This window comes from Rana temporaria, chromosome 1 (genome assembly GCF_905171775.1).
Source record: "Rana temporaria chromosome 1, aRanTem1.1, whole genome shotgun sequence".
Taxonomy (NCBI): Eukaryota; Metazoa; Chordata; class Amphibia; order Anura; family Ranidae; genus Rana; species Rana temporaria.
The window spans coordinates 209,411,629-209,437,158 of NC_053489.1; the positions used below are offsets into that span (position 1 = coordinate 209,411,629).

Below are 25,530 nucleotides of genomic sequence, written 5' to 3' on the forward strand. Positions count from 1 at the left end.
AAGCCAGATCACTTTAATGAACACTTGTCAAGAGGGGAAAAGGTAATCATTGCTGCACACCAGTAAGTATGACAGCCAAGCAAATAGCTTTTTCATAAGATCAGCAATGGCTGCCCCTGTATTTGTTCTATGACATTTCCAAGGCAACTGAGCACATTACAAATAGTAGAATTAGAAATAGTTTTTTTTTTTCTTTCCTCTGCATAAAGGGTGTTAAAGATCTTTAGAGAATACTATACTCAAAATAAATACAGTAGAGTACAAAGGCAACATCTACCGAAATACAGCCAACTTCTGGTCTAGGTATTCCATGGAGGGATACAACAGTCATTCTGGCACCTCAGCTAACACCACACATGGCTGCACAACAGAAACAAACATGTCAAGGCAAGAACCTTTTACAGTAAAACCTTGGTTTGAGAGCATTTTGCAGGACAAGCAAAATGTTTTAATACATTTTGACTTGATATACAAGCAATTTCTTAATATAAAAGTAGTGTCTTGTCACAACTGAGTATAAAAGAGAAGCGAGGCGCCTCCAAGAGTAGCAATATGGTTACATTTAATGCAAGTACGTTTAAAAAATCACATGGTTGATGATTAAAACAGGCACATCTAAGTATACAGGCATCCGGGGTAAATCTGTCCACATAGACCATCCTCCTCGACACCATTGACATAGTCCCTTCCACACTGCGCTCCACAAGCGGTTCAAGCCTCGCTTTCAGATCGCTCTACTGCAGGGTAGTCTTCTCGAGCACAATTGCAGACTGACAGCGTCTGTAAGAGCCGGCTGTGCAGAAGACGTTCTGTCAACAGCTTTACCCACGGATGCCTGCATACTTAGATGTGTCTCTTTTAATCATCAATCATGCGAGTTGCTAAATGTTGTACCTTCATTAAATGTAACCATATTGCTACACTTAGAGGTGCCTCTCTTCTATTTTATACTCTGTAGCTCCTGCTGGATTTTGCTTTTAATCCTCTTGTGGAGGCTTCCATTTGTGGATGGACATTTTATGGTTACACAACCTATCACATTGCTATAATCTTTTTATATGGAATATAGACTGAAGGACTTATGAATAAATGATTGTGGAACGAATCATTTGAGTGTCCATTATTTCTTATGGGGAAATTCACTTTGATATACAAGTGCTTTGGATTACAAGCATGCTTCCAGAACTAATTATGCTCGCAATCCAAGGTTTTACTGTACACAAGTAAAAGTTGAGAAGTTATGAGTAGGTCTTGCACATAATGAACACTTTAACTGTAACCATAACTGATATCAGCATTACCATCCATCATCACAACACACACATTTGAAGGAATGAAAGGTTTTTGCGGTAAAACTGCTATTGGGAAGCATTTTTCCTGTGCACACCATGTTTCCTGTGTAAGTTTATTGATGGAAACTGCATTAAGCAACTCTGACACTAGAAAAAAAAAGTGAAAACTGCAGAAGAGAATCATTGTACGCTGAGCTAGTTCATGACATACAATATCAAAGTGCTATCAATAGAATGAACTGTGAACTTTACAAAATGGTTTTCCATATTACACATGCTATTTTAAGCTAATGTACAAAGTAAAATAAAGAACACTACTAAGATTCCCAACACAGACTTGAAAGGTGATTTTAATTTAAAATCATGAGCCAGCATCTCTGTTGATTTTCAGCACACACAAAACTTGAAAGATCTTCAGAAACGCACTTCGACTTCTCTAGTGTACAATAAGGACAGACAGTACCAACAGTAAAGAAACATTTAGAAAAACTGCACTGTTTTTCGTGCTTACAGAATCTGACCGATATCCTGAAACAAATCATTCTATATCATCTCAGCTGGGCACTTACAGCCCTCCTGCTGTTAAACTACAAGTCCCACAATGACAATGCATTGTGAAATATGTAGTTCCTCAGAAGAAGGGCAGCTAGCTGTCCAACCTGCTAAATGTCATGATACAGTCTATTTAAATATAGGGCTATCTATGCAGAACATGAATTGAACATGACAACCTTTTATTAACATGGCAGAGTGCAGCAACCATTGAAATATTTCATTATTCTAATTGCTGATAAGAACTAGTTATGGGTTGCTGCACTTTACCCTGCTCTAAAGGCCAGTTCACACCACATGCAGCCCAGTGCATTGAAAGTAAATTATATGTTTTTTTCAATGGCATAGTTCACATCAGTGCTTGCAGTTCCAGTAAAAAAAAAAAAATAGAACATGCTGCATTTTTCCTGCAATGGAACGCTGTAAAACACATAAAAAACGCACACTGGAGGCACCGAGGGGTTGGAAGTCCACCTCCAGAAGCTCCTTAGGCACACTCTTAATGAAACCTTAACATTGTATATCACCATGTTATCATAAAGGCCCTATTAATAGCTAACTGTAACAAATAATTTCAGTTGTACTGTTCGCTGTACTGATGTTTAATGTATATTCTTGTTTATATGCACATACATTTTTCAATAAAAATGTATTGGATAAAGAAAAACGCACTGGAACGCACCAAAAACACACATCCTTATTTAAGGTTAAGGAAAAAAGAGGGGGGGCAAAAAAAAAGCAATGGACTGCATCAAAATTGTGCATGCAGAAAAGTACGCATCCGGACTGCATTTCTATGGTGTGAACTGGCCCTAAGGATATGTACACACTTGTACAATACTACATTTACCAAGTGCAGTGAACAAACCATACCTGTATTTACAGCCATCTATTCTTTACAAGAGGACAACACAACATACACACAAAGGGCCAACTGCAAGGCAACCTGCATGACAGCAGACATTTTGTGCACTTGCACTGTACCTTTTTCTGCCCTCAGCCCTTCTAACAGTTTAATACTCACCTCCCTTCATCCAGTGAGAGATTGTGGATAAAACAACAAAGACGCTTGTCAGAATATTCTAATCTGGGTCTGTACATACCTTGTGCACTCTCCATTCAAACCTACAGAGCTTGTATGCAGAGCAGAGAGTAAGAACGTTCTTATAGGATTGAAAGGAGAGTGCACAGCGCATGCATATTCTCTGGCTCACAAGAATTAAAAAGTGACTGTGGGATTTTATCCACTCAATCAGGGACAGGCGAGTAAAGCCTGCCATAGACGGTTCGAATCTCAGTTGGTTCAGCAGGAAACGGCCTAGATTCCAACCACGTACGGACAGGCTGAATGTACCAAAGTTGATCAATCAACTTGGGTACACAACCTGTCGGATTGTACATGCGATTACTACTAGTGTCCGTTCTAGCCGCTAGCAATAAATTGGCTGTGTTGTCCTGGCAGTAGAATACAATCCCTCCTGCGGAGCCATTGCTTTGTCAAATCGCACAGTCTATGGCTGGCCTTGGACTAACAAGGGGCTGGGGGCAGGAAGAGCTTCTAGACCATGAATGTATACCTATAATGAGGGCCACATATAAAGAACAGGTATTATCCTAGCAATTAAGTTACTCTGGGTAAATGTTTCATCACATAACTGTGTACCTACCCTAAAAAATCTATTAAATTATATTTTTCTTGATCCTTTTTGAAAGAATAAACTTTTAAACCCATACCATTGAAAGCATACACTCTTTACCAAGGAGTGAAAAATGAGACTATATCACTTCATGAAATAAAAATATAATCTGGATTAAGTAAATGAGCAGTTTTGTATCAATAAATGTCTGCCCAATTATCTGTATTATACAATATAGATACCTATACGCAAAACAATATTCAATCCTAAAGAGTTGCAGAAGCAGCTCTGAAGCGTTCAGAAAACGTGACAATTCTTCAAAGACACAGAGTCACAACAGGGCAGCAGCTTGGTTTACCCCTTTAATAAACATTATTTTAACATCCGGCAGAATTACAGAAGAACGGGCTCATTTCCAACAGCTTAATTTTTTTTTCTCTTTTTTTTTTTTGATAGTAACTTTATTTTCTTTGTTACAAACTGAAGGAAAACTTACCAAGTCCCACAAAGCACAGTGCAACATTGAAAGGAAAACTAAGAGCCGAACGTTCAATGATCCCCTCCCTTGTGGTGGCTCAAGGCTATGTATCCCTTTAAATGTCAGAAAATAGCTGTCATTTAAAAGGCTACAAATGGGAGGGGGAGTGTTAGACTAAAACCTAACAGATACAGGGCTTTTATCAAGATGTGTCCAAAATGAACCGGTGATTTAAAAAAAATGGTATGCGATGCTACAATTAAACCCCTAAAGGAAAAAAAAAAAAAAAAAAAATCAAAAAATTATTTTGCGTGTCATTTTTTCTTTTTGACCAAAGTGAACAAGGATGAAATATTTTCAGCAGTAAGAATGGCAAGAAGTGATATATATATATAGATTTTTTTTACACAGAGAGCAGAACTGCACTCCCATTTTCACACTGTTTTTTTTTAATCCTCCTCTAACAGTTTGCAGTAGAGTTTAGCGTAAATCGCGGGTTGATGCTGCGCCTCTGTTCCATGTTCCCGCGGAGTCCTGCCTCATGTGTATTTTCAGGGGAGGGTGAAGGAGGGGATTCTGAACTCGCTGACTCCAAATCTTCAGTTGCGCTTTTTGAATTTGTGTTAACTCTTGTGTGTGTGTGTGTGAGAGATCTTGTGTGTGTGTGTCTAGTCCACAGGTCGCTTCTCTCCGTATTTCTTTGTAAACTCTTCGGCATTCTTACAGAATTTTTTACGGTCCTTTGAGTATTCTTCCGCTAGGTCTGCACGCAGGGGATGCTCTGGTTGGGGATCGTTGACCAGGGCAATAAGAGACTGAATGACTAGGTGAAAGAGAAACATAGTTCAGAAAGGTGGGATAGCTCACAGTAGACAAAGTTCCTATGTCAATTACAGGAATTTCAAAAAACAGTAATTCATTTACATCAGACATATGAAACTGGTGTTTGTTAAGCCACGTGTCCCTCTCACTCCTTTATGACCCTCAGTGGCTTAAAGAGGAACTAAACCCATCGATTTAACAGTTTGAAAATAGTTACGTTTCTGGCACATGTTGGGAATGCAATTGTCACATTAGCTGTGCTCTCAACTAAGCGGTCTAATCATCAAACGGATGGTGTCCTAACTGATCACATGCAGCATCATGGCAGTTGAAAAGCAAACAGAGGCCAACATTACCTCTTCCTTGGCTGAAAACTATAGGGGGGATTATTTCCACTTTAAAATTTAAAAGTGATTGAGGCCCCCAGCTGTCATTCTGTTGATAGTTTATTTTACTACTAGATATTTTAAAACGCATCTCCGGTTAAATTCTGGTTACATTCAGTAGTCTGTTGGTCAAATGGATACCTTTATAATCTTAGCAATTTATCTTTTCACAGCAGCATTCTTATCTGATTGTGCATAAAAGTCATTTCAGAAGCTCTCTTTACTACTTCTTGTGCATGGGATCGGAAGAGTGACCAATCAAAACTCTCAAAACCCCTGTCTTTAAGCTGCAATTGTGTGGACATAATCAAGTCATCTGGAAATGAACAGAAGGCGGTACTATTAAAATTGAGCATGAACTTCCTTTCCGATCTGTGCTCTGCCTACTCTTGGTTAGCTCTGCTCACTTTCATTTTCTAAAACCAGCATTACCTCCAGTGCTGCATTAAAATTACCATCTAAATATTAACCCCATAAAGATAACAAAATCTATACAGAATTTCCACTACCGGTTGTAGTTTTTCACAAATTACACATTAAAGCGGATGTGCCACTAAAAAAATATATTAAAAGCCAGCAGCTACAAATACTGCAGCTGCTGACTTTTAATATAAGGACACTTACCTGTCCTGGAGTCCAACGGTGATCGCAGCAGATGACGAGCCGATCGCTCGTCACCCTGCTGCTCCCCCCTCCATCCACGGTGAGGGAACCAGGAAGTGAAGCGCTCCGGCTTCACTGCCCGGTTCCCTACGGCGCATGCGCGAGTCGCGCTGCGCCCGCCGATTGGCTCCCGCTGTGTGCTGGGAGCCGAGTGTTCCCAGCATACAACGGGGGACGGACGGAAGGTAAGGAAAAAACCCGTCCTTTGCCCGTATCGTAGGGCCGGAAGTGGGTGCAAATACCTGTCTGTAGACAGGTATCTGCACCCCCCTCCCCCCTGAAAGGTGTCAAATGTGACACCGGAGGGGGGGAGGGTGCCGATCAGCGGGACTCCACTTTAGAGTGGAGATCCGCTTTAAGTCAGAATGAAACTAAAAGTAGTTTTTCTCAACCCTTTTACCATGTAGGGAACCTTAAAGTAGAACTATAGGCACATTTATTTTTTAACTTTGGATAGATACATTTCCGCAAAACATGTAGAGGATGTTTGTGAGGACTAACTATACCTCCTATGGTCCATCGCGGAGTATATCCAGCATCAGTGTAACGTGTATTGTCACATGTTTTTTTCTATTATTTTGTAGACCCCCCGCTGTACCCTGTATCTGGATACCTTGTTTTAATAAATTTGTTGTATCAATAAAATGCATACCTTTTACTTAGACCTCATGTACACTGCTTCTTGGAAACTGACATTTTGGAGAAATTGGGTGTTTTTTTCAGCTGCCCCTGAACTCTCCTCCATGTTGTTATCTTATCAGTACATGTACAGAGGGTCGTTTATAGTCGTTTCAAGGCAGTTGAGTTTAGACACATTTTTTTGAGCGCAAAAAAATGCATTCAGGCCGGATGTTCTGAGACATTTTAAATGCCTGTAACAGCTTGTAAACGTGGTAACTCCCATTTAGCCGCGTTTTGTTTACAGACGTTTTTCATTTTTGGCCATTTGAAAAAAATATATACGCGGCATGTAAATACGGCAAAACAGACGTTTTAAACGTTGGTTACCATCTTTCAAGTTAACTCGTTCAGGAGAGGTTGTAAAAACATCCCATGTACATGAATGCTCCTTGTGTAATCTGTCCAGGGTACCGACAGTCAATTTTTCCTTTGTTTTCTGCTTTGGAGACCATTGAGGGCAATAGTCTCCTTGCATCTATACGTTTATGATTTTGGATAGAATAAGGGAGGGTTATAACCCCTGTAACTTTTTGCCATCTGTGTCCCATTGAAGAGATTTCACTTCCTGCCCCATAGCCAAAACAGTAAGTGAAAGGAAACTCTGTTACATTGGGCCCCCCTAGTTCACCAGAACTAGTGTCCACATTGGAATATTTCTCTATTACTGGTCTGGGGACAACCCAACATTTTGGATTTTCTTTTACTTTCACTTCTAATAATAAACAGGACAAATATAAAGGGTGAATCTTCCTAACAGAGGCAGAAATAAAAATCAGGTAATCTAATCCATCTCCACCGTCCAAAACTATAAAAAAGGTATTGCCCAAGGCCAAGAAACTATTTGCACTGGAGCACCTAAAACCTGGATTGCTTTATTTCGCAAAATACTCAATTCCCCTGGATAGCTGAAACTTCATTCCACCCGCTCAATTTTTTTTGCCAGTTTAGTATAGTCCTTAATTTCATAAAGCTATCAACAGCAATGTGCAGGAGCTAGTGGGACAAAGTGAGAACTTCCTAGATGAAAATGGCACTTCCATAACACATTACTATATTTCAGGGGCCCAAAGGAACTCTAGAAAACTCGACTGGCACTTTGCTAGGTTATAGTTTGGCAAAAATAAAATTTAAGTTTAGTGGTCAGTTAACAAATGTGTTGTAAAAATAAATACAAACTTACAATTCAGCACTGTATTTTCACATAACAGCCTCTATATCTACCTTTACTAATATACAGCCAAAAAGAGAACACAATTTGTTATAAGGCTCAGTTCAGTACCCTTGCAAAAACGCACTACAGTTCATTTTAAATGGTTTCCTATGGGACACGTTCACATCTATGCTTTGGAAAGGGTCAGTGACTTTTTTTAAACACCAAATGGTGCTTTTTTTGTTCAATAGACTTCAATGGAGAAGCTACAGAGAAGCATGAAGTGCGTTTTTGCAGCGATTTGCATTTTATAATTTGCCCAACAACAAACTGGCTCAAAGAAAAAAAATGTATATTATATATATATATATATATATATATATATATATATATATATATATATATACACACACACACACACACACACACACACACACACATGTGTGTGTATGTATATATATATATATATACACACACACACACACACGTGTGTGTATGTATGTATAAACAAAATCGCAAATTGCATCAAAACTGCATGTGCAATAACGCAAAAAGCACTGCAGAAACGATCAAAAGCAAAGTATGTAGATGGAAACTAACCCTAAGAGCCTATTACATCTGAGATTGAATTAGTCGCGATGCACAACGTTCATTTCACATGCATGCAAACTGACACTTTCAAATCTGTATGGCTTTTTTTTTATGGATATAAACATAGCTCTCTTATACAACACATAGCAGTGTTTAGCTCTGTAATCTATAGCAGTGATCAGAAACAAACAAAAATCTAAATCCTGCACTCGAGATTAGTACTGTGGCTTAATTTACACCTAAATATTTGTAAATATGTGTACACATGTAAATGCATTTTAGTGGACCTAGAGGAGTGGATGAAGAAATGTGTATCTAAACACGCATGAAAGCAAGTAGCTTATGCGCCATTACATGTTATTTATGCTAGATGTTTCTGCCAGCAAGATCCAGCATAGGTATTAGTATTTGAATCACCCCATCATGCATGAGCCCTAGCACAGGCAGTACTATGGAAAATACCCTTACTGGAAACCACAGGAAAAAAGTAGCAAGTAGGATTTTTCCAAAAATCTTTAGATGTGAACTGTGCCTACATGGTTAACGCTAAAGTGTTGCTTTTGCTGTTAAATACCATTTTTAAACAAATTCAATACTGTGTGTCCCGATGCAAAAAGCCTATTCCGTCTTACCTTGGTCAGTTTTGGTTGCAGGTTTCCAGTTTTCAGCGCTGATCACCGGCAGACATACCTGGCCCTTCTCATCAATATTCGGGTGGTAGATTTTGGTTTTGAATGTGATCTTGGGTGGTTTAAATGGGTACTCTGCTGGGAAGTTAATTTCAATCCGAAATGCACCTTTGTCATATGGGGGATTGTCCTGGAGTAATGAAGAAGAAAAATTTACTAATGAAAACCTTTATTCAAAAATGCCTTCCTAAAGGGTAGCATAAATGTCACATGACTCATAAAACTAAGCTAGGACTGGACAAGTCGCAGTTACAAGCTCTTACAGAGATATGTCTTAGTTGCTTACCATGAGCAAGATTACAGTATATCTCATGCCAGACAAATGTACTGTTACCTTCTGTACTGACAGTGGTGAAATCAACAACTAAGATACACCAAATATTCAGTGTGCAGTTAGAACTTTGAGATGTGCTTATTATATATTGCATGTTGAAGAAGAACTGGGAGGACAGAAGAGATTATCAGGCTAGGAAATAGCTCTGCATGAAAAGGTCTGCATTCAAAAGTCTTAGAACAAATGTGTATTATTGCAAAGGAAGCTCTAAGGTAAGTAGTGATCCAGTGAAAGGCAGGGCAGGAGAGCGGAAAGGATCCTGCTGTCAAGGGGCCAATGCAGGTTATGCCAGAACAAGGAGGGCCCAGGTAGCAACGGACAGACAGATAGGGGATGAATCTAAATGCTATGGAGGGAGGGATCAGACTGCATTTTGTTTGGCAGAAAGGCAGAGGCAATATATTGGTGTAAAGAATCCCAGGCCGACACTGAGGAAGGGAACAAAAGTTAGTTGAGCTGAGGGGAAAAAAGCTCAACACAGCGAGATGAAGAATGAGAATTGCCAACTTTTTAGCTGGGCAATTTATGAGGCGCCATATTCTGGGGTAAACAGCTTTAGGAATCCATAGATCTGTAGATGTACAGTCTCATTTCATGTACTGAAATTAATTACTGGAGATTTAACTGTAGACTGGGGGGGTTGGTGCTGTCAGAGCCGCGATCCCGTGCCAATGATTGGCCACAGGGGGAGCCAATCAGCGGGCCCGGCGGACACAGTGTTCACCAGCCACCTGCAATCAATCGCCGCAGGGACAGAATGGCAAACAAGCAGACCGCCGTGGTGCCAGGCATGAACACTCTGATCTAGTGTTCCTGCTAATCAGGAACACAGATCAGAGTGTCCATGCAGCGAGCCCACCCCCCACAGTTAGAAACACACTGAAGGAACACAGACAGTTAACCCCTTCCCTGCGAGTGTCTTAGTACAATGTCAGTGTATATTTTTTAGCACTAATCACTAATGTCACTGGTTCCCAAAAAAGTATCAAAAGTGTCAGCTAGGTGTCCAATCTGTCTGCCGAAATGTCGCAGTCCCGCTAAAAATCCCTGATCCCGCCATTACAAGTAAAAAAATTATAAAAATGCTATAAATATATCCCCTATTTTGTAGACACTATAACTTTGTGCAAACCAATCAATATACGATCAGGATTTTTTTTTAACCAAAAATATGTAGCAGATTACATATTGGCCTAAATTGACGAGGAAATTTTTTATTGAATTGTCGCTCTTTTTTGGTTTATAGCGCAAAAAAAAAAATCACGTGATCAAATACCACCAAAATAAAGCGCTATTTGTGGGAGGAAAAAGGACATACATTTTATTTGGGTACAGTGCCATATAGAATAAAAATGACCTGGTCATTAAGGTGGTAAAACATTCCAGGGCCGAAGTGGTTAGAAGCAGACACCCTCTGCTGCCTTCTTGTACCTCAGGCTGTGCTGTCTGAATGCCCAAGATAGTGGGAGCAGACTATTATTTATGCAGTTCTATTTTACCAGGGCTGGCGCCTACTTGGGGCGGGGGTGGTTCCCCAGTATGCTCCAGTGCTCTGATGCTTGGGAGTAGGTGTTTCTGTCCAGGTGCACTTGGGTGAGTCTACTTGTATATGTCATGCAGCAGCAGGTGTTTTTATAACGTATTGTGATCTTCTTGTACTGTTCCTGAGGAAGCAGTGTTGTCAGCTGCGAAACACATCAAGCTGTGAACTAGTTTGGTCAGAACTTTGAAAATTTTACACTGTATAGATGCCTAATGCTGTACAAATAAATGTTCTTCATAATTTTCATGGCTTAGGAGTACAATACAAACTAATGGATTAATATGTTGGGCTTTATAGGTTATAATGTGATGCAACAATAAAGCCATATAGAGATATATATTTATATATACACACACACACACACATACATATACATACATTATATACACACACACACACACACACACACACACACACAATCATATGCATGACTTCAACTCACTGGAACTATGAGACCCTGCCAAGTCAGAAGGTTGGCTTCATCAACCTGGATATTACGAAAGTTTTTCAATCCAGATTTGCGGATCTCTTCAAGCTCCTGAGGAAAAAAAAAAGACTTTGAGTTTAAGTGCACATGACAGTTTGAACATCAGAAAAGTTGGTAATGCATCAAAAGGCAAATATAGTGAATTAAAGTTATGACATGGGAAAGACAAGCAGTGAAGAGGTAAACACTTAAATTGGTGCTCCAGCACACCCCCCCCCCCTCATGAAAAAAGTAAAAGCCAGATACAAATACTGTAGCTGCTAACTTTTAATATTAGGACACTTGCCTGTCCTGGAATCCAGCGATGTTGGTACCCATGCCGATGTTTCCATCAGCTCTCGGGTGCTGCCACCGCCATAACCTGCGGCTTTACAGCCAATTCCCTACTGCGCATGTGCACTTTCCGAATGGCCCGGGCGTTTGATGTACCTTCGCCGTGGCGAGGTCTGAAGGAAGTGGGGTCAGGTACCTGTCAAAAACAGGAGCCCGCTGCCCCCGAAAGGTGGCAAATATGGAGTCGGAGAGGGGAGGCAACAGATAAGCGGCGCTTGCACTTTTGGGTGGAACTCCGCTTTAAAGTGTCACTAAGCCCTGGACCCTGCAGTCACTATATATTTTAGTAAATATAAACTGCTAAATACCCCTTCTCATCAGCAGTATAGCAGTCTTGTGACTTCTATCAGTGTCTGGTTAAAGCTTGTATGAGTTTTCATTTTCCCCTGACTGTCCTATGAGGATGCAGGACCCCTGACCCTCTGTCTGAACAGTGCTGATTGACCCTGTGCCAAGCACATGCACTCTCCCAAGAAAAAAAAACTCCAATACAATACACACCAAACTGAGCATGTCCAGACTGACTCCACTCCACTATTGTGGACAATGCAAGAGGGGAAGATCTGTGAATACAGGATCAAACAGTCTTTTACACAATGCAGAGGATTAATCTCTGTCTGGGAAAGACTGGGTAAGGGGGAGATTCACAGCTCCCTAACAATGGTTATCAGGACAGAAAGTGACAGGTAATCCAAAATGTTTATCTGTTCCTTAAATGCAATACACTATTTAAGGCATACATTGGAAACATTTCCACCGACAAGTTAAAGGGGTTGTAAAGGTACAATTTATTTTCCTAAATAGCTTCCTTTATCTTAGTGCAGTCCTCCTTCACTTACCTCATCCTTCCATTTTGCTTTTAAATGTCCTTATTTCTTCTTAGAGCCGGGTTCACACTGGGACGGCATGACTTCGGGGGCGACTCGGCAAGGCGTCCTGAAGACGACTTCAGAGGCGACTTGCAAAATGACTTCTGTATAGAAGTCAATGCAAGTCGCCTTCAAAGTTGTACAAGAGCCCTATTAGAACGGTTCTATTGAATAGAATGGGACGCGACTCGTCAGGCGGCTCAGTCGCCTGACGAGTCGCCCCAATGTGAACCAGCTCTTAGAAATCCTCACTTCCTGTTCTTCTGTCTGTAACTCCACACAGTAGTGCAAGGCTTTCTCCCTTGTGTGGAGGGTCGTGCTCGCCCCCCCCTGGACTACAGGAGAGTCAGGACGCTCTCTACGTTGCAGATAGAGAAAGGAGGTGTGTGTTAGTGGGCGTCCTGACTCTCCTGTAGTCCAAGGGAAGGGGCAAGCACGACACTCCACACCAGGGAGAAAGCCTTGCATTACGGTGTGCAGTTAGACAGAAGAACAGGAAGTGAGGATTTCTCAGAAGAAATAAGGACATTTAAAAGCAAAATGGAAGGATGAGGTAAGCGAAGGAGGACTGCACTAAGGTAAAGGAAGCTATTTAGGGAGAAAAAAAAAAATTGTACCCTTACAACCCCTTTAAATTAGTCAGTGAAATAAAGCATGCTATCCAGAAACACTGCAACTCTGAGAGAAAGCAGAGCAGTCTTAAAAAGTGTGTGGTACTACAGACTGACAAGGGGCATCTTCTTACTTCCAACCCTTCTTATACTGGTTCTCAAATCTCATACTAAATAGTAATGCTAAGCTCAGCCATTAGTGGAACACAGCATAGATCCTCAAACTTGCAGACAAAGGAATTGTACAAAACTGCTATTCTGGTTTCAATACTATGAGGCGGTGAACAAATATCAAAGTGGATAAAAGAATTAAGGCTTCAGAATTATTGTTCCGATTTAGCAAATCAGAAAATAGCCAAAGCATCACTGGGGCCCAGGCAGGCAACTAGCATTTTCATAAGGCCAATTCCAGTTCCAGTTTTTTGTTATGCAGAACTCCAGCCAAACATATCATAAAAAGGACTTGCCCATTAACTGTTTGCCACCCAGCCACAGTTCATTCACTGCAGCAGGGTGGCACGAGCAGGCAGAATCACGTAAATGTACATCATCCTGCCTCTTCCAGGTAAGAGGTGCGCCACGACTCCCGGTACCTAGATGCTGGAAGCTTTAAGCGGCCGGGCGATCATGTGATCGATATGTACTTACATGATCACAATGTCAGCAAAGCTGTTATGAATGAATAGCGATGCAGGGATTGGCCCACAGCTATCACAGCACCCTGTACCATGGGATAGCTGTGGGCCAAAGACAGTGCACATTAGTAAATTACAGCTGTTATAAATGTAACCCATTCATGACATTTCACAACACTGCTGTTACCGTTATCACTGTTAACAGCAAAGTGTATATATAAATATAAAAATAAAACTGATCACCTACCCCAGAGTAGGACAGTGTCAACTTATAACAAAAATGAAAAGAAATTCAAAAGTCCGTAAACCCAAAATTGTGGTCAATCAATGTTGGAGCAGTTTATTTGACCAAAAGGGAAGCTTCAAGTGTGGTGTCCCCAACTGTGGAGCATGCCAATACATGTGGCATAATAAGAAGGTTACAGGTAGTGATGGCCAAACCCAAACCCATGCCATTCGGCAATTCATCAATTTGTGGTTCACAATTTGTAGTGTATTGTCCGATATGCCCCTGTGGCCTTCTTTACGTGGGCCGCACCATCCGAACTTTACACATACGGTTTGGGGAGCATAAAATGAAAATACTCAAAAGTGTTGATAACCATTCACTACCATTACATTTTTTGCATCAACATGATCATAATCCATCTGGTCTTAGGCTACTTGGCTTGGAAGTTAAGGGTGAGGATGCCGATACTGGCAAGCGCTTTTGGAGACTTTGTAGAAGAGAAACTTTTTGGATACATCGATTAGGAGCCATAGCGCCTAGGGGCCGGAATGTAAGGCTGGATGTTCAGACCCTTATGTGACCCGCCGGTCTCCTTCCCCCTTCTGTGTATGTATGTATGTGTAATATATATATATATTTATATATTACACACACACACACACATATATATATATATATATATATATATATATATATATATATATATATATATAAAAATTCTCTTTTTTTGCCATCGTGTGGGTGTCATTATACCAATAGGTTCTGTTTTCTTATTTTTTATTTTTCATCCAAGTATTTGTGTACATTTTTATCTTTATTTCATTTAAAATTTTTCTTTATTTTATATTTACTATTACTAATCACAATTTTTACTCAAATCCACCATTGTTCTTAATGATTAGCGACTATTGATTATCAATTACTATAGCAGCAAACGTTTATAGATTTTCTATTTATTGATTTCTTTTTTTGTAGGGTTAGCTTTCATGTACTCCATGGATCAGCGCTTTTAATTAATTGTTACACATTTGGGAATCATTATTGTTGTGCAAATTTTATTTTTATTATCCCTAATTAACTATCCTATAGTGGTCCAGTTCCGTCAGGGAGTTTTTTGTTATAATTTTTTTTATAAAAAAAATTGAATTTTTTTTTTCCCCCCCATCTATGTCCATGGGGACACTGTTGTACTGCTCCTGCCCCGGAAGTGATGTCATTAGGCATCTTCCTGAGTTTCCAGGAAGTGGATTCCCCCCCATACTGAGCTGGTTCCCTGGTTTCTTAGTGTGTGGTTTTTGGACACCTCTAAATGCCCAAAAAACCCCATACCTCCGCAGCTACTTCAGGCATGTAGAGGTGAGACATGGATTGACCCTTTATTTATTTTTATATATAATTTTTTTTTTTACACCTGTAAATACAAGTTAATGTGCAATATATCATGGATTTGAATGAATTATTATTTATTTGTGCATTTATGATGTGTTTTTTTCCGCCCCTTTGAGGGTGTGGCTTTTTTTTTTTTACACAGTTTTCAATTCCACCATTTCCTATAAAAGCGCTTGTCCATGGTGTGCGAGACTAGCCTAGCTCTGAGAAAGGGGGTGCATCCCCAAAACACGTTCGCTTTACCCTGTGTTCTGTGCATGTCCATGCACTGTGCTTATGGCTTTTTGTCAGTTGCATTTTGTAGAGTACTCACTTTATACAAAAAATTATTATTAAATTATCTCTGGTAATGCACTAGGTGTGCGCGCCTTCCATTTCTGTTTTTCTTGCAGCTTTTCAATGGGGTTTAAGTATGGGCTCTGACTAGGCCACGCAAAAACATAAACCTTCTCCTTCATTGTCATGTTGGAAGGGAAAACTTTTCTATAGACAACTTTTTGGCAGAGAGCAGCAGATTTTCCTCAAGAATTTTACAGTACTTTTCCCCATAAATTTTTCCTTCTATCCTGACAAGTTCCCCAGTCCCTGCTGCAGAGAAACTCCCTAATAGCATGATATTATCACCTCCATGCTTTACTGCAGGAACGGTGTTATTTGGATGGTGAGCTGTATTGGATTTCTGCCAGACATATGTTTGGTCTTGAGGCCAAATAGTTAAATTGTAGACTCATCTGACCAAAACACCTTTTTCCATGTGGTCTCAGTGGCATTTTGACAAAGCTCAGACGTGACTGCATGTGGCCTTTCTTGAGGGGTAGCTTTTTTTTCTTGCAACCCTCCCATACAAGCCACATTTGTGGAGAAATTGTGATCTTGTTGTCACATGCACACAATGACCAACCTGTCATAAATTCCTACAACTGCTACAGTTGCTGTAGGCCTCTTGGCAGCCTCTCTGACCAGTTTCCTCCTGTCTCTTTCATCCAGTTTGGAGCAACGTCCTGATCCAGGCAGGGTCTGTGTTGTACCAAATACCTTCCACTTCTTAATAATAAACTTAACTAGGCTTATAGGCATTGATAAAGCTGACTTTTTTTTGTATCCATTTCCTGACTTGTGCCTGTCCACAACTATATCCTGGAGATCTTTTAACAGTGTCTTGCCACCCATAGTTGTCTGGTTCAGTTGCACTACCAGGGATTGAAATGCTCCAGGAAAGCTCTTTTCATGCCGAGTTAATTAAAAGGACTACAGCTGATCACAGTTGAAAATCAATGGCTGTGTGTGTCATTGAGAAGCTGATTAGATACACCTGATTGAGATTTTAAGTCATTTTTGGGATGGGGGTGGTCCTTTTTCCAACTCAATGCTTTTGTTTTTGAATATATTTTTATGCTGACATGTTGGTGTTATATCTTTCACTTGGATGTTATAAGTTGCACTTCATAAATACAGCTAGATAAAACAAAAACTGTCAGTCTTAATTTCAGGCCGCAAAGCAACAAAATTTGATTATTTTAAGGGGGTGATTTTCTATACCCCCTGTATATATACACACACACACCATAGTTTGTAGATGCTATAACTTTCACACAAACCAAATATACAGGTATTGGATTTTTTTTTCCAAAGACATGTAGCAGAATAAATTTTGTCCTAAATTTATGAAGAAATTTGATTTTATTTGATATGTTTTTATAACAAAGTAGTATTTATTTTTTTTTGTCTTTTTTCCTTTATATAGCAAAAAACTGTGGCGATCAAATGCCACCAATAGAAAGCTCTATTTGTGCTTAAAAAAAAAAAAATATATATATATATATTATATATATATATATATATATATATATATATATATATATATATATATATATATATTATATATATATATATATATATATATATATATATATATATATATATATATAAAATTACATTTACATACAGTGCTCTGTGACTGAGCATTTGCCAGTTAAATTAGCAGAGTGCTGAATAGCAAAAAATGGCCTGGTCATGAAGAAGGTAAAACTTTCCAGAGCTCAAGTGGTTTATTTCTGTCTGTGTTTCTGTAAGAAGTTTGCCTCACTTCCTAGATAGTAGTAAAAACATAACAGGGGTTCTAACTCTTCCACACTACAAAACAATTTTGACTGGACAAACATTTTATTTATGCTAAAAAAAACAAATTGTACAAGAAACACAGATTATCCACTTAAAAGGGTTGTAAACCCTCATGTTTTTTCACCTTAATGCATCCTATGCATTAAGGTGAAAAAAAAAACTTGCCCGGCCCCTCCGAGCCCCGCTTTACTTACCTGAGCCCCGAACTTCCGTGGGCCAATCCCGCGTCGTTCTCCCCACGGCTTCTCGGCTCTTCATTGGATAGATTAATAGCAGCGCAGCCATTGGGTCCCGCTGCTGTCAATCAAATCCAATGACGTGGCTGAGTTGTGTATAAAAACGGGAGCACGCCCGCAAGGTAACCCCCTCGGGAGAGAGCTTCCCAGAAGGGGTTATCTATTGCGGGGAGGAGCCACAAGAGCTGCCGTGAGACCCCAGACGAGGACGATCGGGGCCACTCTGTGCAAAACAAGCTGCACAGTGGAGGTAAGTATGACGTTTGTTTTTAAATGTGAACCTATAGTATCACTTTAACCAGGGCTCAACAAATCCCAGGCGCCAGGTCACCATGGTGACAACAAATGGTTTCCTGGCACCTAAGCTGTCGCCCCAATGCTTCCTGGGTGCTGTTTGCCCATCTGCAGGCCCAGGATTGGTATAGCAGATGCCACCGGGTATAGGGGAGGAAGGAGAGCCGACATGTCTGCTTTCCTCCCCTTCTTGTTGCTACACAGAAGTAACGTGTATGACGTCACTTCTGGGTCCTCATTGACAGTTTCCCCGACCATCAAGGCCAGGAAATTATGTAATGCAGTGCGATGTGCTTTACAATCAGTGGAGCACAGGGGAGACATGCAGGGTCTTTTGGTTACAGGTTCTCTTTAATGAGAAATACCTTGTATGTTACAATAAAGAGAACCGGTCACCAAAAAAAGAAATAAAAACTCATCTACATAGACACGCTTCGGGGCGCGATAACCTTGATTGCTATACACGTTACATATCACCAGGGCTGTGGAGTCGGAGGAAATTTTGGGTACCTGGAGTCGGAGTCGGCAAACAATGCACCGACTCCGACTCCTACTAAATTTAGATTGGAATTAAAAAAAAAAAAAAAAGCAAGTTTAAATGTCCCAATTCACAAAAAGTTATAATTAATGACTTCTCTACTGTAAGAATAAAGACCAATGCATGCAGTGCCTCACGTAACCGCAAAACGAACACGTTAAGTGACCGTGAAGAAGCATGCTTTTCATGTGCTTCACTATATGGCACGCAACGCACAATTAGGAGCTGCAATACTTATACTTTCCATAGTGTTGTGTTCTGCTTTTACAGGGAATGCATGTTAGAGAACCAGTAAGTGTCCAAATAAAAAAATTCCAACAGGAGTTTTATAAAGCACTAAAAGAAGTTGAAAAGTATGATCGCTCATCAAAACTTACTGTTGAAGAAGCCATCCTTGTTTATCCAGAGATCGTTAGTGATGTGGCCAGAATAGTTACTGCAATGCCACCCACCCAAGTCAGTGTCGAAAGATTATTTTCAGCCCTAAAAATAATAAAGTCTGACTTAAGAGCCTCTATGAAAGAGGATCTGGCAGAGGCAATTCTCTTCCTTAGAACTCTACATTGAATTGATTTGCATTTGCTAAGCCTAGAACTACATTTCAAGATTAATATAAACCATTTCTAGGTTTTACACATTTTGTTTTTGATAACCTTTGTTTTTGTTCTAAAACAACCAAATAATGTGGTTTGTATTTTTGAACTGGTAAAGATCCTGTTCCTGATGTTTATGCCTGCTGCTACTATCCAGCCACTTGATTGTTTTCATTGTGTTTGTCTTTTGCTTAAACTGTGCAATACAGTAGACTGTTGGCTTCCCAGCCAGTAGTTCTGTGGTAGGTTGCGTTTCTTTCCCTCAAGGAATGTATAAAATACATTCGCATATTAATACAGAGGAGTCGGGGAGTCGGAGTCGGAAGTACATAAAACTGATGAGTCGGAACATTTATCTACCGACTCCACAGCCCTGCATATCACCATGCATGCCAGATTGAGAGCAATAATTCTACCGCCAGACCTCTGTAACGCTAAACTGATGACCTATTGGGGGCTTTTAAAGTGTCGCCTATGGAAAATATAGGGTACTGAAGGTTGTCGCCATTTTACGAGCGCACGCAAATTTAAGGTTTGACATGTTGGGTATTTATTTTACTCAATGCAACCTTGGCTTTTATATTTTACCAAACTAATTTGTAATTTATTGTGTTTTTGTGCCCCCTAGAATTAACTTTAATGTGTTTTTACTGAAGTTGTGCCTTTCCTAGACCGTTGTTTTAATATCGTGCGATATAGAAAATTGGAACTACCACTATTTTATTCTTTAATGTTTTGGGGGTTTTATGTAATCGTCAGGCTTCCAACAATTTTTTAAATATGTGTGAAAAAAAAACGGCAAAAAGGGAAACCTGAGCACCCAGCCGGCACGTTCACTAGCTGGTCAGACAGCCTAACAAAGCTGGGATCGGCCCTTCGCTATGGTAACCCAGAAGCGATGACCTGACATCACTTCCAGTTTACCCAGATGTCAACTGCGGCATTTTTGAAAAAAAAAAAACTGATCTTGGCGTTTTGAATACTTTTAAAGGCAGAAGAGGGATTTAGGGTCTTATAGACTCTGTGCATCTCGGCGGCACTCATTCCCTCAAGGCTGCAGATTGACACTGGATGGGACAAGGCGGCAGATGGATGGCAAGGCGCCAAGGCTGCAGATGGATGCCAAGGCTGCAGATGGACACTAATAAGGCTGCATTGATGGGCATTTAAAATGTAATTTTTTTCCCTTAAACTTCCCTCTTAAAATTAGGGTGCATGTTATACGCCGATAAATACAGTAAATAAAAAAAGTGTAAATGGCAAACGTGCAGAAACAGTGATTGTCCCACATGTGAAGTATTGCCGCGAACGTCAGATAATGGGACGCAAATTCTAGCACTAGACCTCCTCTGTATCTAAAGTGGTAACCTGTAAAGGCTTTTAAAAAGTTGCCTATGGATAGTAAAAATGTATGTAGTTTGTCATTATTGCATGGACGTGCACAATTTTAATGCGTGACATGTTTGGTATCTATTTACTTGGTGTAACATCATCTTTTTTAGTTTACAAAAAAAGTTGGGTTATGTATAGTTTTTTTGCATTAAAATTTAAAAAAGTATATTTTCTTCCCAGAAAATTGCGTTTGAAAAACCACTGCGCAAATATGGTGTGACATAAGAAATTGCAACACCCAACCATTTATTCTCTAGGGCTTCTAACTAATTGTCTAGCAAAAAATACAGATTTTTACATGTAAACAAAAGTGTCAGAAAAAAACCTGGAGCTGAAGTGGTTATGCACACTTTCATATTTGGTAAATGAAATCTAAAATTCCAGACCTATGTTATACCTTAAAGTGATTGTTATTTTTATATGGAAAAAAAACGAGACCTTACAAACATGTTATACTTGCCTGCTCTGATGCAGTGGATTTGCACAGAGCAGCCTGGATTCGCCTCTTCTGTGCTCCTGGCGCCTTCCTCCTGTTCAGTGCCCCCACAGCAAGCAGCTTGCTATGGGGGCACCCAAGCTAAGTCACAGCTCACTGTGTCCATTCAGACAAGGAGCCCTGACCCAGCCTGGCCCCCCTGATTGGCTAGCTGACTGACAGCAGTGGGAGCCAATGGTCCCACTACTGTGTCTCAGCCAATCAGGAAGGAGAATCTCAGATGGCTGAGACACTCGTGGACATTGAGGGGTCTCAGTTAAGTGTAAACATGGGGGGGAGGGCTGCTGCTGCACACAGAAGTTTTTTTATCTCAATGCATAGAATGCATTGAGATAAAAAAAACCTTCTGCCTTTACAGCCCCTTTAAAGGAGTATACCAGTGCAGAGATGTTAATGAGACTTCCAGTAGAGCTATGTAAAAAGGGGGCGTGTCCCTGCTGTTCTGCATGTCTGTAATTGGCTCTGGAGAGAGTAAAGTGGGCCATACATTATAAAAAAAAAAAGATCATTCAACCAACGGGTTAAACAAAAAAAAAAAAAATTGCCAATTCCCCCATCCACAGATTTGATGTGATTGAGGAAATCACACTCGCAGCCGTTATGTTCTGCTGATGGGGAGCCTTGCCTGCCAGCAGAATACAATGATTAGTGTTGCTGGTGGCACTGATCAGGCAAAACAAAAACAGGCTGGTTGTACAGTAGTTTATCGAGAGATCCACTTCTGTACAACCAGCCTGCCCATAGACGATCAAAATTTGGCTAATCCCTGCTGAACTTGGATCCATCTATAGCAGGCTTGAATGTGCTTCAGCCGTAGGCATGCTATTTGTTTTCTGGTTTGAGTAGTGGACTGTTATTACAGGTACAGCGAGGCATAATCTGACAATTACATTCTCCCTCTGCGCTTAGCAGATCGTCGGATACTGCATCTCATGATCTGCGTATGCGCTGTGTTGACATCACGCCAGCTGATCAACATATCAGCTGGAGTGACGTTGCGTACTGTGCATGCACAGACCCATCGGAGGCATTTTTTTTGACGGAGGGCATGTCTCGATAGAACACCGGCACTCAGTGTCTGGGCACAGTCCTGGGTGTGTGAGTGATCTGGGCTGGTCATAGCAAGCGATGTGTGCTCTGCCCCGGGACATACCTCATAGTGGCCACAGAGCTCTCCATGTCATGACTTCACAAGGGAAAGAGAAAATAGACAAGTCTTTATTGTGACCGGACACATTTCCCTTTGTCTGGGATTCCTCCTAGAATAATATTGAGCACTTCCTGGTATAGGATGAGGGTGCCTAGGCACTCTTGTACAGCCTGGTGGCTGTGTATCCGCAGTGTCAGATCTAAGGCGAGCTCCGGCCTGTTTAGACAGGAGTCCCACCTGAGCTACGCTATCCCGCAAAGCAGGTGTCAGCCAATAACAAACATGGGGCAGTGTGGTGAGGAATATCACCACTGCTGATTGGCTGACAGCTTCTTGGCGGAAGGAATATCATGGGTCAGATAGGTCTCATGTCTGAACAGGCCTGAGCTCATCACAGCCTCGGATCTGGCACTGCAGGTACATGGCCACCAGGCTGTACAAGAGTGCCTAGGCACCCTCATCCCATACCAGGAAGTGCTCAATATTCTTCTAGGAGGAATCCCAGACAAAGGGGAAATGTGTCCAGTCACAATAAAGACTCTATCGCCTTTCTTAGGTCTGGGGACACTGTGAAGTCATAACAAAGGAGGCCTCTGTTACCGCCACGAGGTATGTTCCCGGGCAGAGCACACATGGCCTGGTACTACCAGGAACCCGGATCACTCACACACCGGGGACTGAAGCCGGGGCTCTGTAACCACACACCAATGTGTGCCGCCTACCCGGAAACTAAGGCCGCCCGGCCCTCCCCGCCCCCCTCCGGACCTCCGCCGTGCGGGAATGTGAGGCCGCTTCTCCTCCACACCGTACGGAACAGGGAGTGCCGGGCTCGGCGGGCGGCGCGGGGTGAGGCCGGGGACTCGAGGCCTGCCAGCGAGGACCTCAACAGTCTCCACACAGCGCTCACCGTCCCTGGAGGGGCTCACACGGCCCCAGGGAACGCACACGCCGCCTGAAAAGCCTGCTCCTGAATGAAAGAGCCGCCCTTTCCCCCATTACCTTCATCAGCCTCCTGCTGGCCGCCATCTTGGATCTGAGGGGACTTCCCACAATGCATCACGGCTAAAGGGCCAGCACTTCCTGGTGCGCCCAGAGCGGGTCACCGGGCAACCAGACAGAGGGGGGGGGACAACAGTGCGCGGCTGTCAGGGAGAGAGATCTTCCAGAGGGGGGTAATAATAACACTCTGCTGTCTCTGGAAACCTCCTGTATCTAAGGGAATCCTGTCATTGCACCATGTTTGAACTTACCTTTAGAAAACGTTAGTAGTCAGGCTGCTATGCCGACTCTTTACATACTTGTAGTCACGTTGTGACTTTTCATTGCACTTTCCTGAGCTGCTTATGTGCTGAAAATCAGGGACAGCGCAGCAGCCAGGCCACTAGCATTTTCAGTGATGGCGGCCCCCTTAATGACAGGTTTATTTTCTCTGCTTGCCTACCTGTGTTCATTGTGACATCAATTTAGTTTTAGTCATAGTCTGATTAAAATGCTATTTTAGTTGTATTTTAAATATTTGAATTGTTTTCATTTTATTTGACTAAAACATTTTAGTCGACAAAATTAACATTGTTGCCTACAAATCTGACATGTCTCGCACGTGTTCAAATCAGCATTTTTTTTTGCAAGAAAATTCTTTGGAACCCAGAATTGTTATTTCCAAGCAGAGGCCCTGGAGAATATTATTATTATACAGGATTTATATATAGCGCCAACAGTTCACGCAGCGCTTTACAATATAAAAGGGAGACGATACAGTTATAATACAATAAAATACAAGAGGATTAGGAGAATAGTTGCAATCTTTTATGTCGCATGATATTTGCAAATTTTCAGGAAAAATAATACACTGGGGCGACCTGGGATTCGACTTCAAGTCGCCCCAAGTTTCCCCAAGTCGCACGGTTGAGAAAGTGAATGGGAGCCGTCATAATGTGCACTACTGAAGTCGCTCCGACTTCAGAAAAGGTTCCTGTACTACTTCAATCCGACTTCTAGGCGACTTGTAGGCAACTTGTACTCATTGGGCCAGATTCACGTACAGCGGGCGCAACTTAACTTTTCCGATTTAAGTTACACCGCCGCAAATTACACAAGTTAGTGCCCGATCCACAAAGCACTTACCTGGAAATTTGCGGCGGTGTATCCTAAATCCGTCCGGCGCACGGCGGACCAATTCAAATGGGGCGAGTCCCATAAAAAAGCCGGACGTACTGCGCATGCTCCCGACGCAAATTTCCCGACGTGCTTTGCGTGAAGTTACGTTGCGCCAAGGTTTTGTGAATCGCGACGGGTAAAAAAAACTTGCGGCGGGAAAAAAAGAGTTGCGCCGGGGAAAGAAAATTTTTTAAAAAAATTTGACAGCGACGCGGGAAAGACGGGTATACTTTTACAAGGTGTAGTAAGTTTACACTTTGTAAAAGGTGCCCTAAATTTGCGACGGCAAACTAACACTTTCGGCGACTTAACAAAGGGAAAAAGCTTTGTGGATCTCCGTAAGTGCTAATTTGCATACCCGACGCTGGTTTACGACGAGAAATGCCCCCAGCGGCGGCCGCGGTACTGCATCCTAAGATCCGACAGTGTAAAACTATTACACCTGCCGGATCTTAGAGATATCTATGCGTAACTGATTCTATGAATCAGCTGCATAGATAGAAACAGGGATACGACGGCGTATCAGCAGATACGCCGTCGTAACCCTTTTGTGAATCTGGCCCATTGATTTTAATGGAAGTCGCCTCAGAAGTCGGATCACTGTCTTAACTGAAGCAACAATACAGGAAGATAACATACAGTGGGGATCGAAAGTTTGGGCACCCCAGGTAAAAATTTGTATTAATGTGCATAACGAAGCCAAGGAAAGATGGAAAAATCTTCAAAAAGCTTTAAATTACAGATTAGACATTCTTATAATATGTAAAAAAGTTAGATTTTATTTCCATCATTTACACTTTCAAAATTACAGAAAACAAAAAAATGACATCTGCAAAAGTTTGGGCACCCTGCAGAATTTATAGCATGCACTGCCCCCTTTGCAAAGCTGAGACCTGCCAGTGTCATGGATTGTTCTCAATCATCGTCTGGGAAGACCAGGTGATATCAATCTCAAAGGTTTTAAATGCCCAGACTCATCCGACCTTGCCCCAACAATCAGCACCATGGGTTCTTCTAAGCAGTTGTCTAGAAAACTGAAAATAGTTGACGCTCACAAAGCTACAGAAGGCTATAAGAAGATAGCAAAGCGTTTTCAGATGTCAATATCCTCTGTTCGGAATGTAATTAAGAAATGGCAGTCATCAGGAACAGTGGAAGTTAAAGCAAGATCTGGAAGACCAA

The 25,530-nt window shown here is 41.3% G+C and overlaps 1 protein-coding gene across 1 annotated transcript; it reads right to left on the minus strand.

The window, feature by feature from the left end:
• Positions 1-3,830: 3,830 nt before the first annotated feature.
• UBE2L3 (ubiquitin conjugating enzyme E2 L3) lies at positions 3,831-23,297 on the minus strand. The gene is made up of 4 exons (XM_040348434.1): positions 23,191-23,297; positions 11,261-11,356; positions 8,885-9,071; positions 3,831-4,782 (listed from the first exon to the last, which is right to left on the minus strand). The coding sequence occupies exons 1-4, from the start codon at positions 23,215-23,217 to the stop codon at positions 4,628-4,630; spliced, it is 465 nt and encodes a 154-aa protein (XP_040204368.1). The 5' UTR covers positions 23,218-23,297; the 3' UTR covers positions 3,831-4,627.
• Between the last annotated feature and the right edge of the window lie 2,233 nt (positions 23,298-25,530).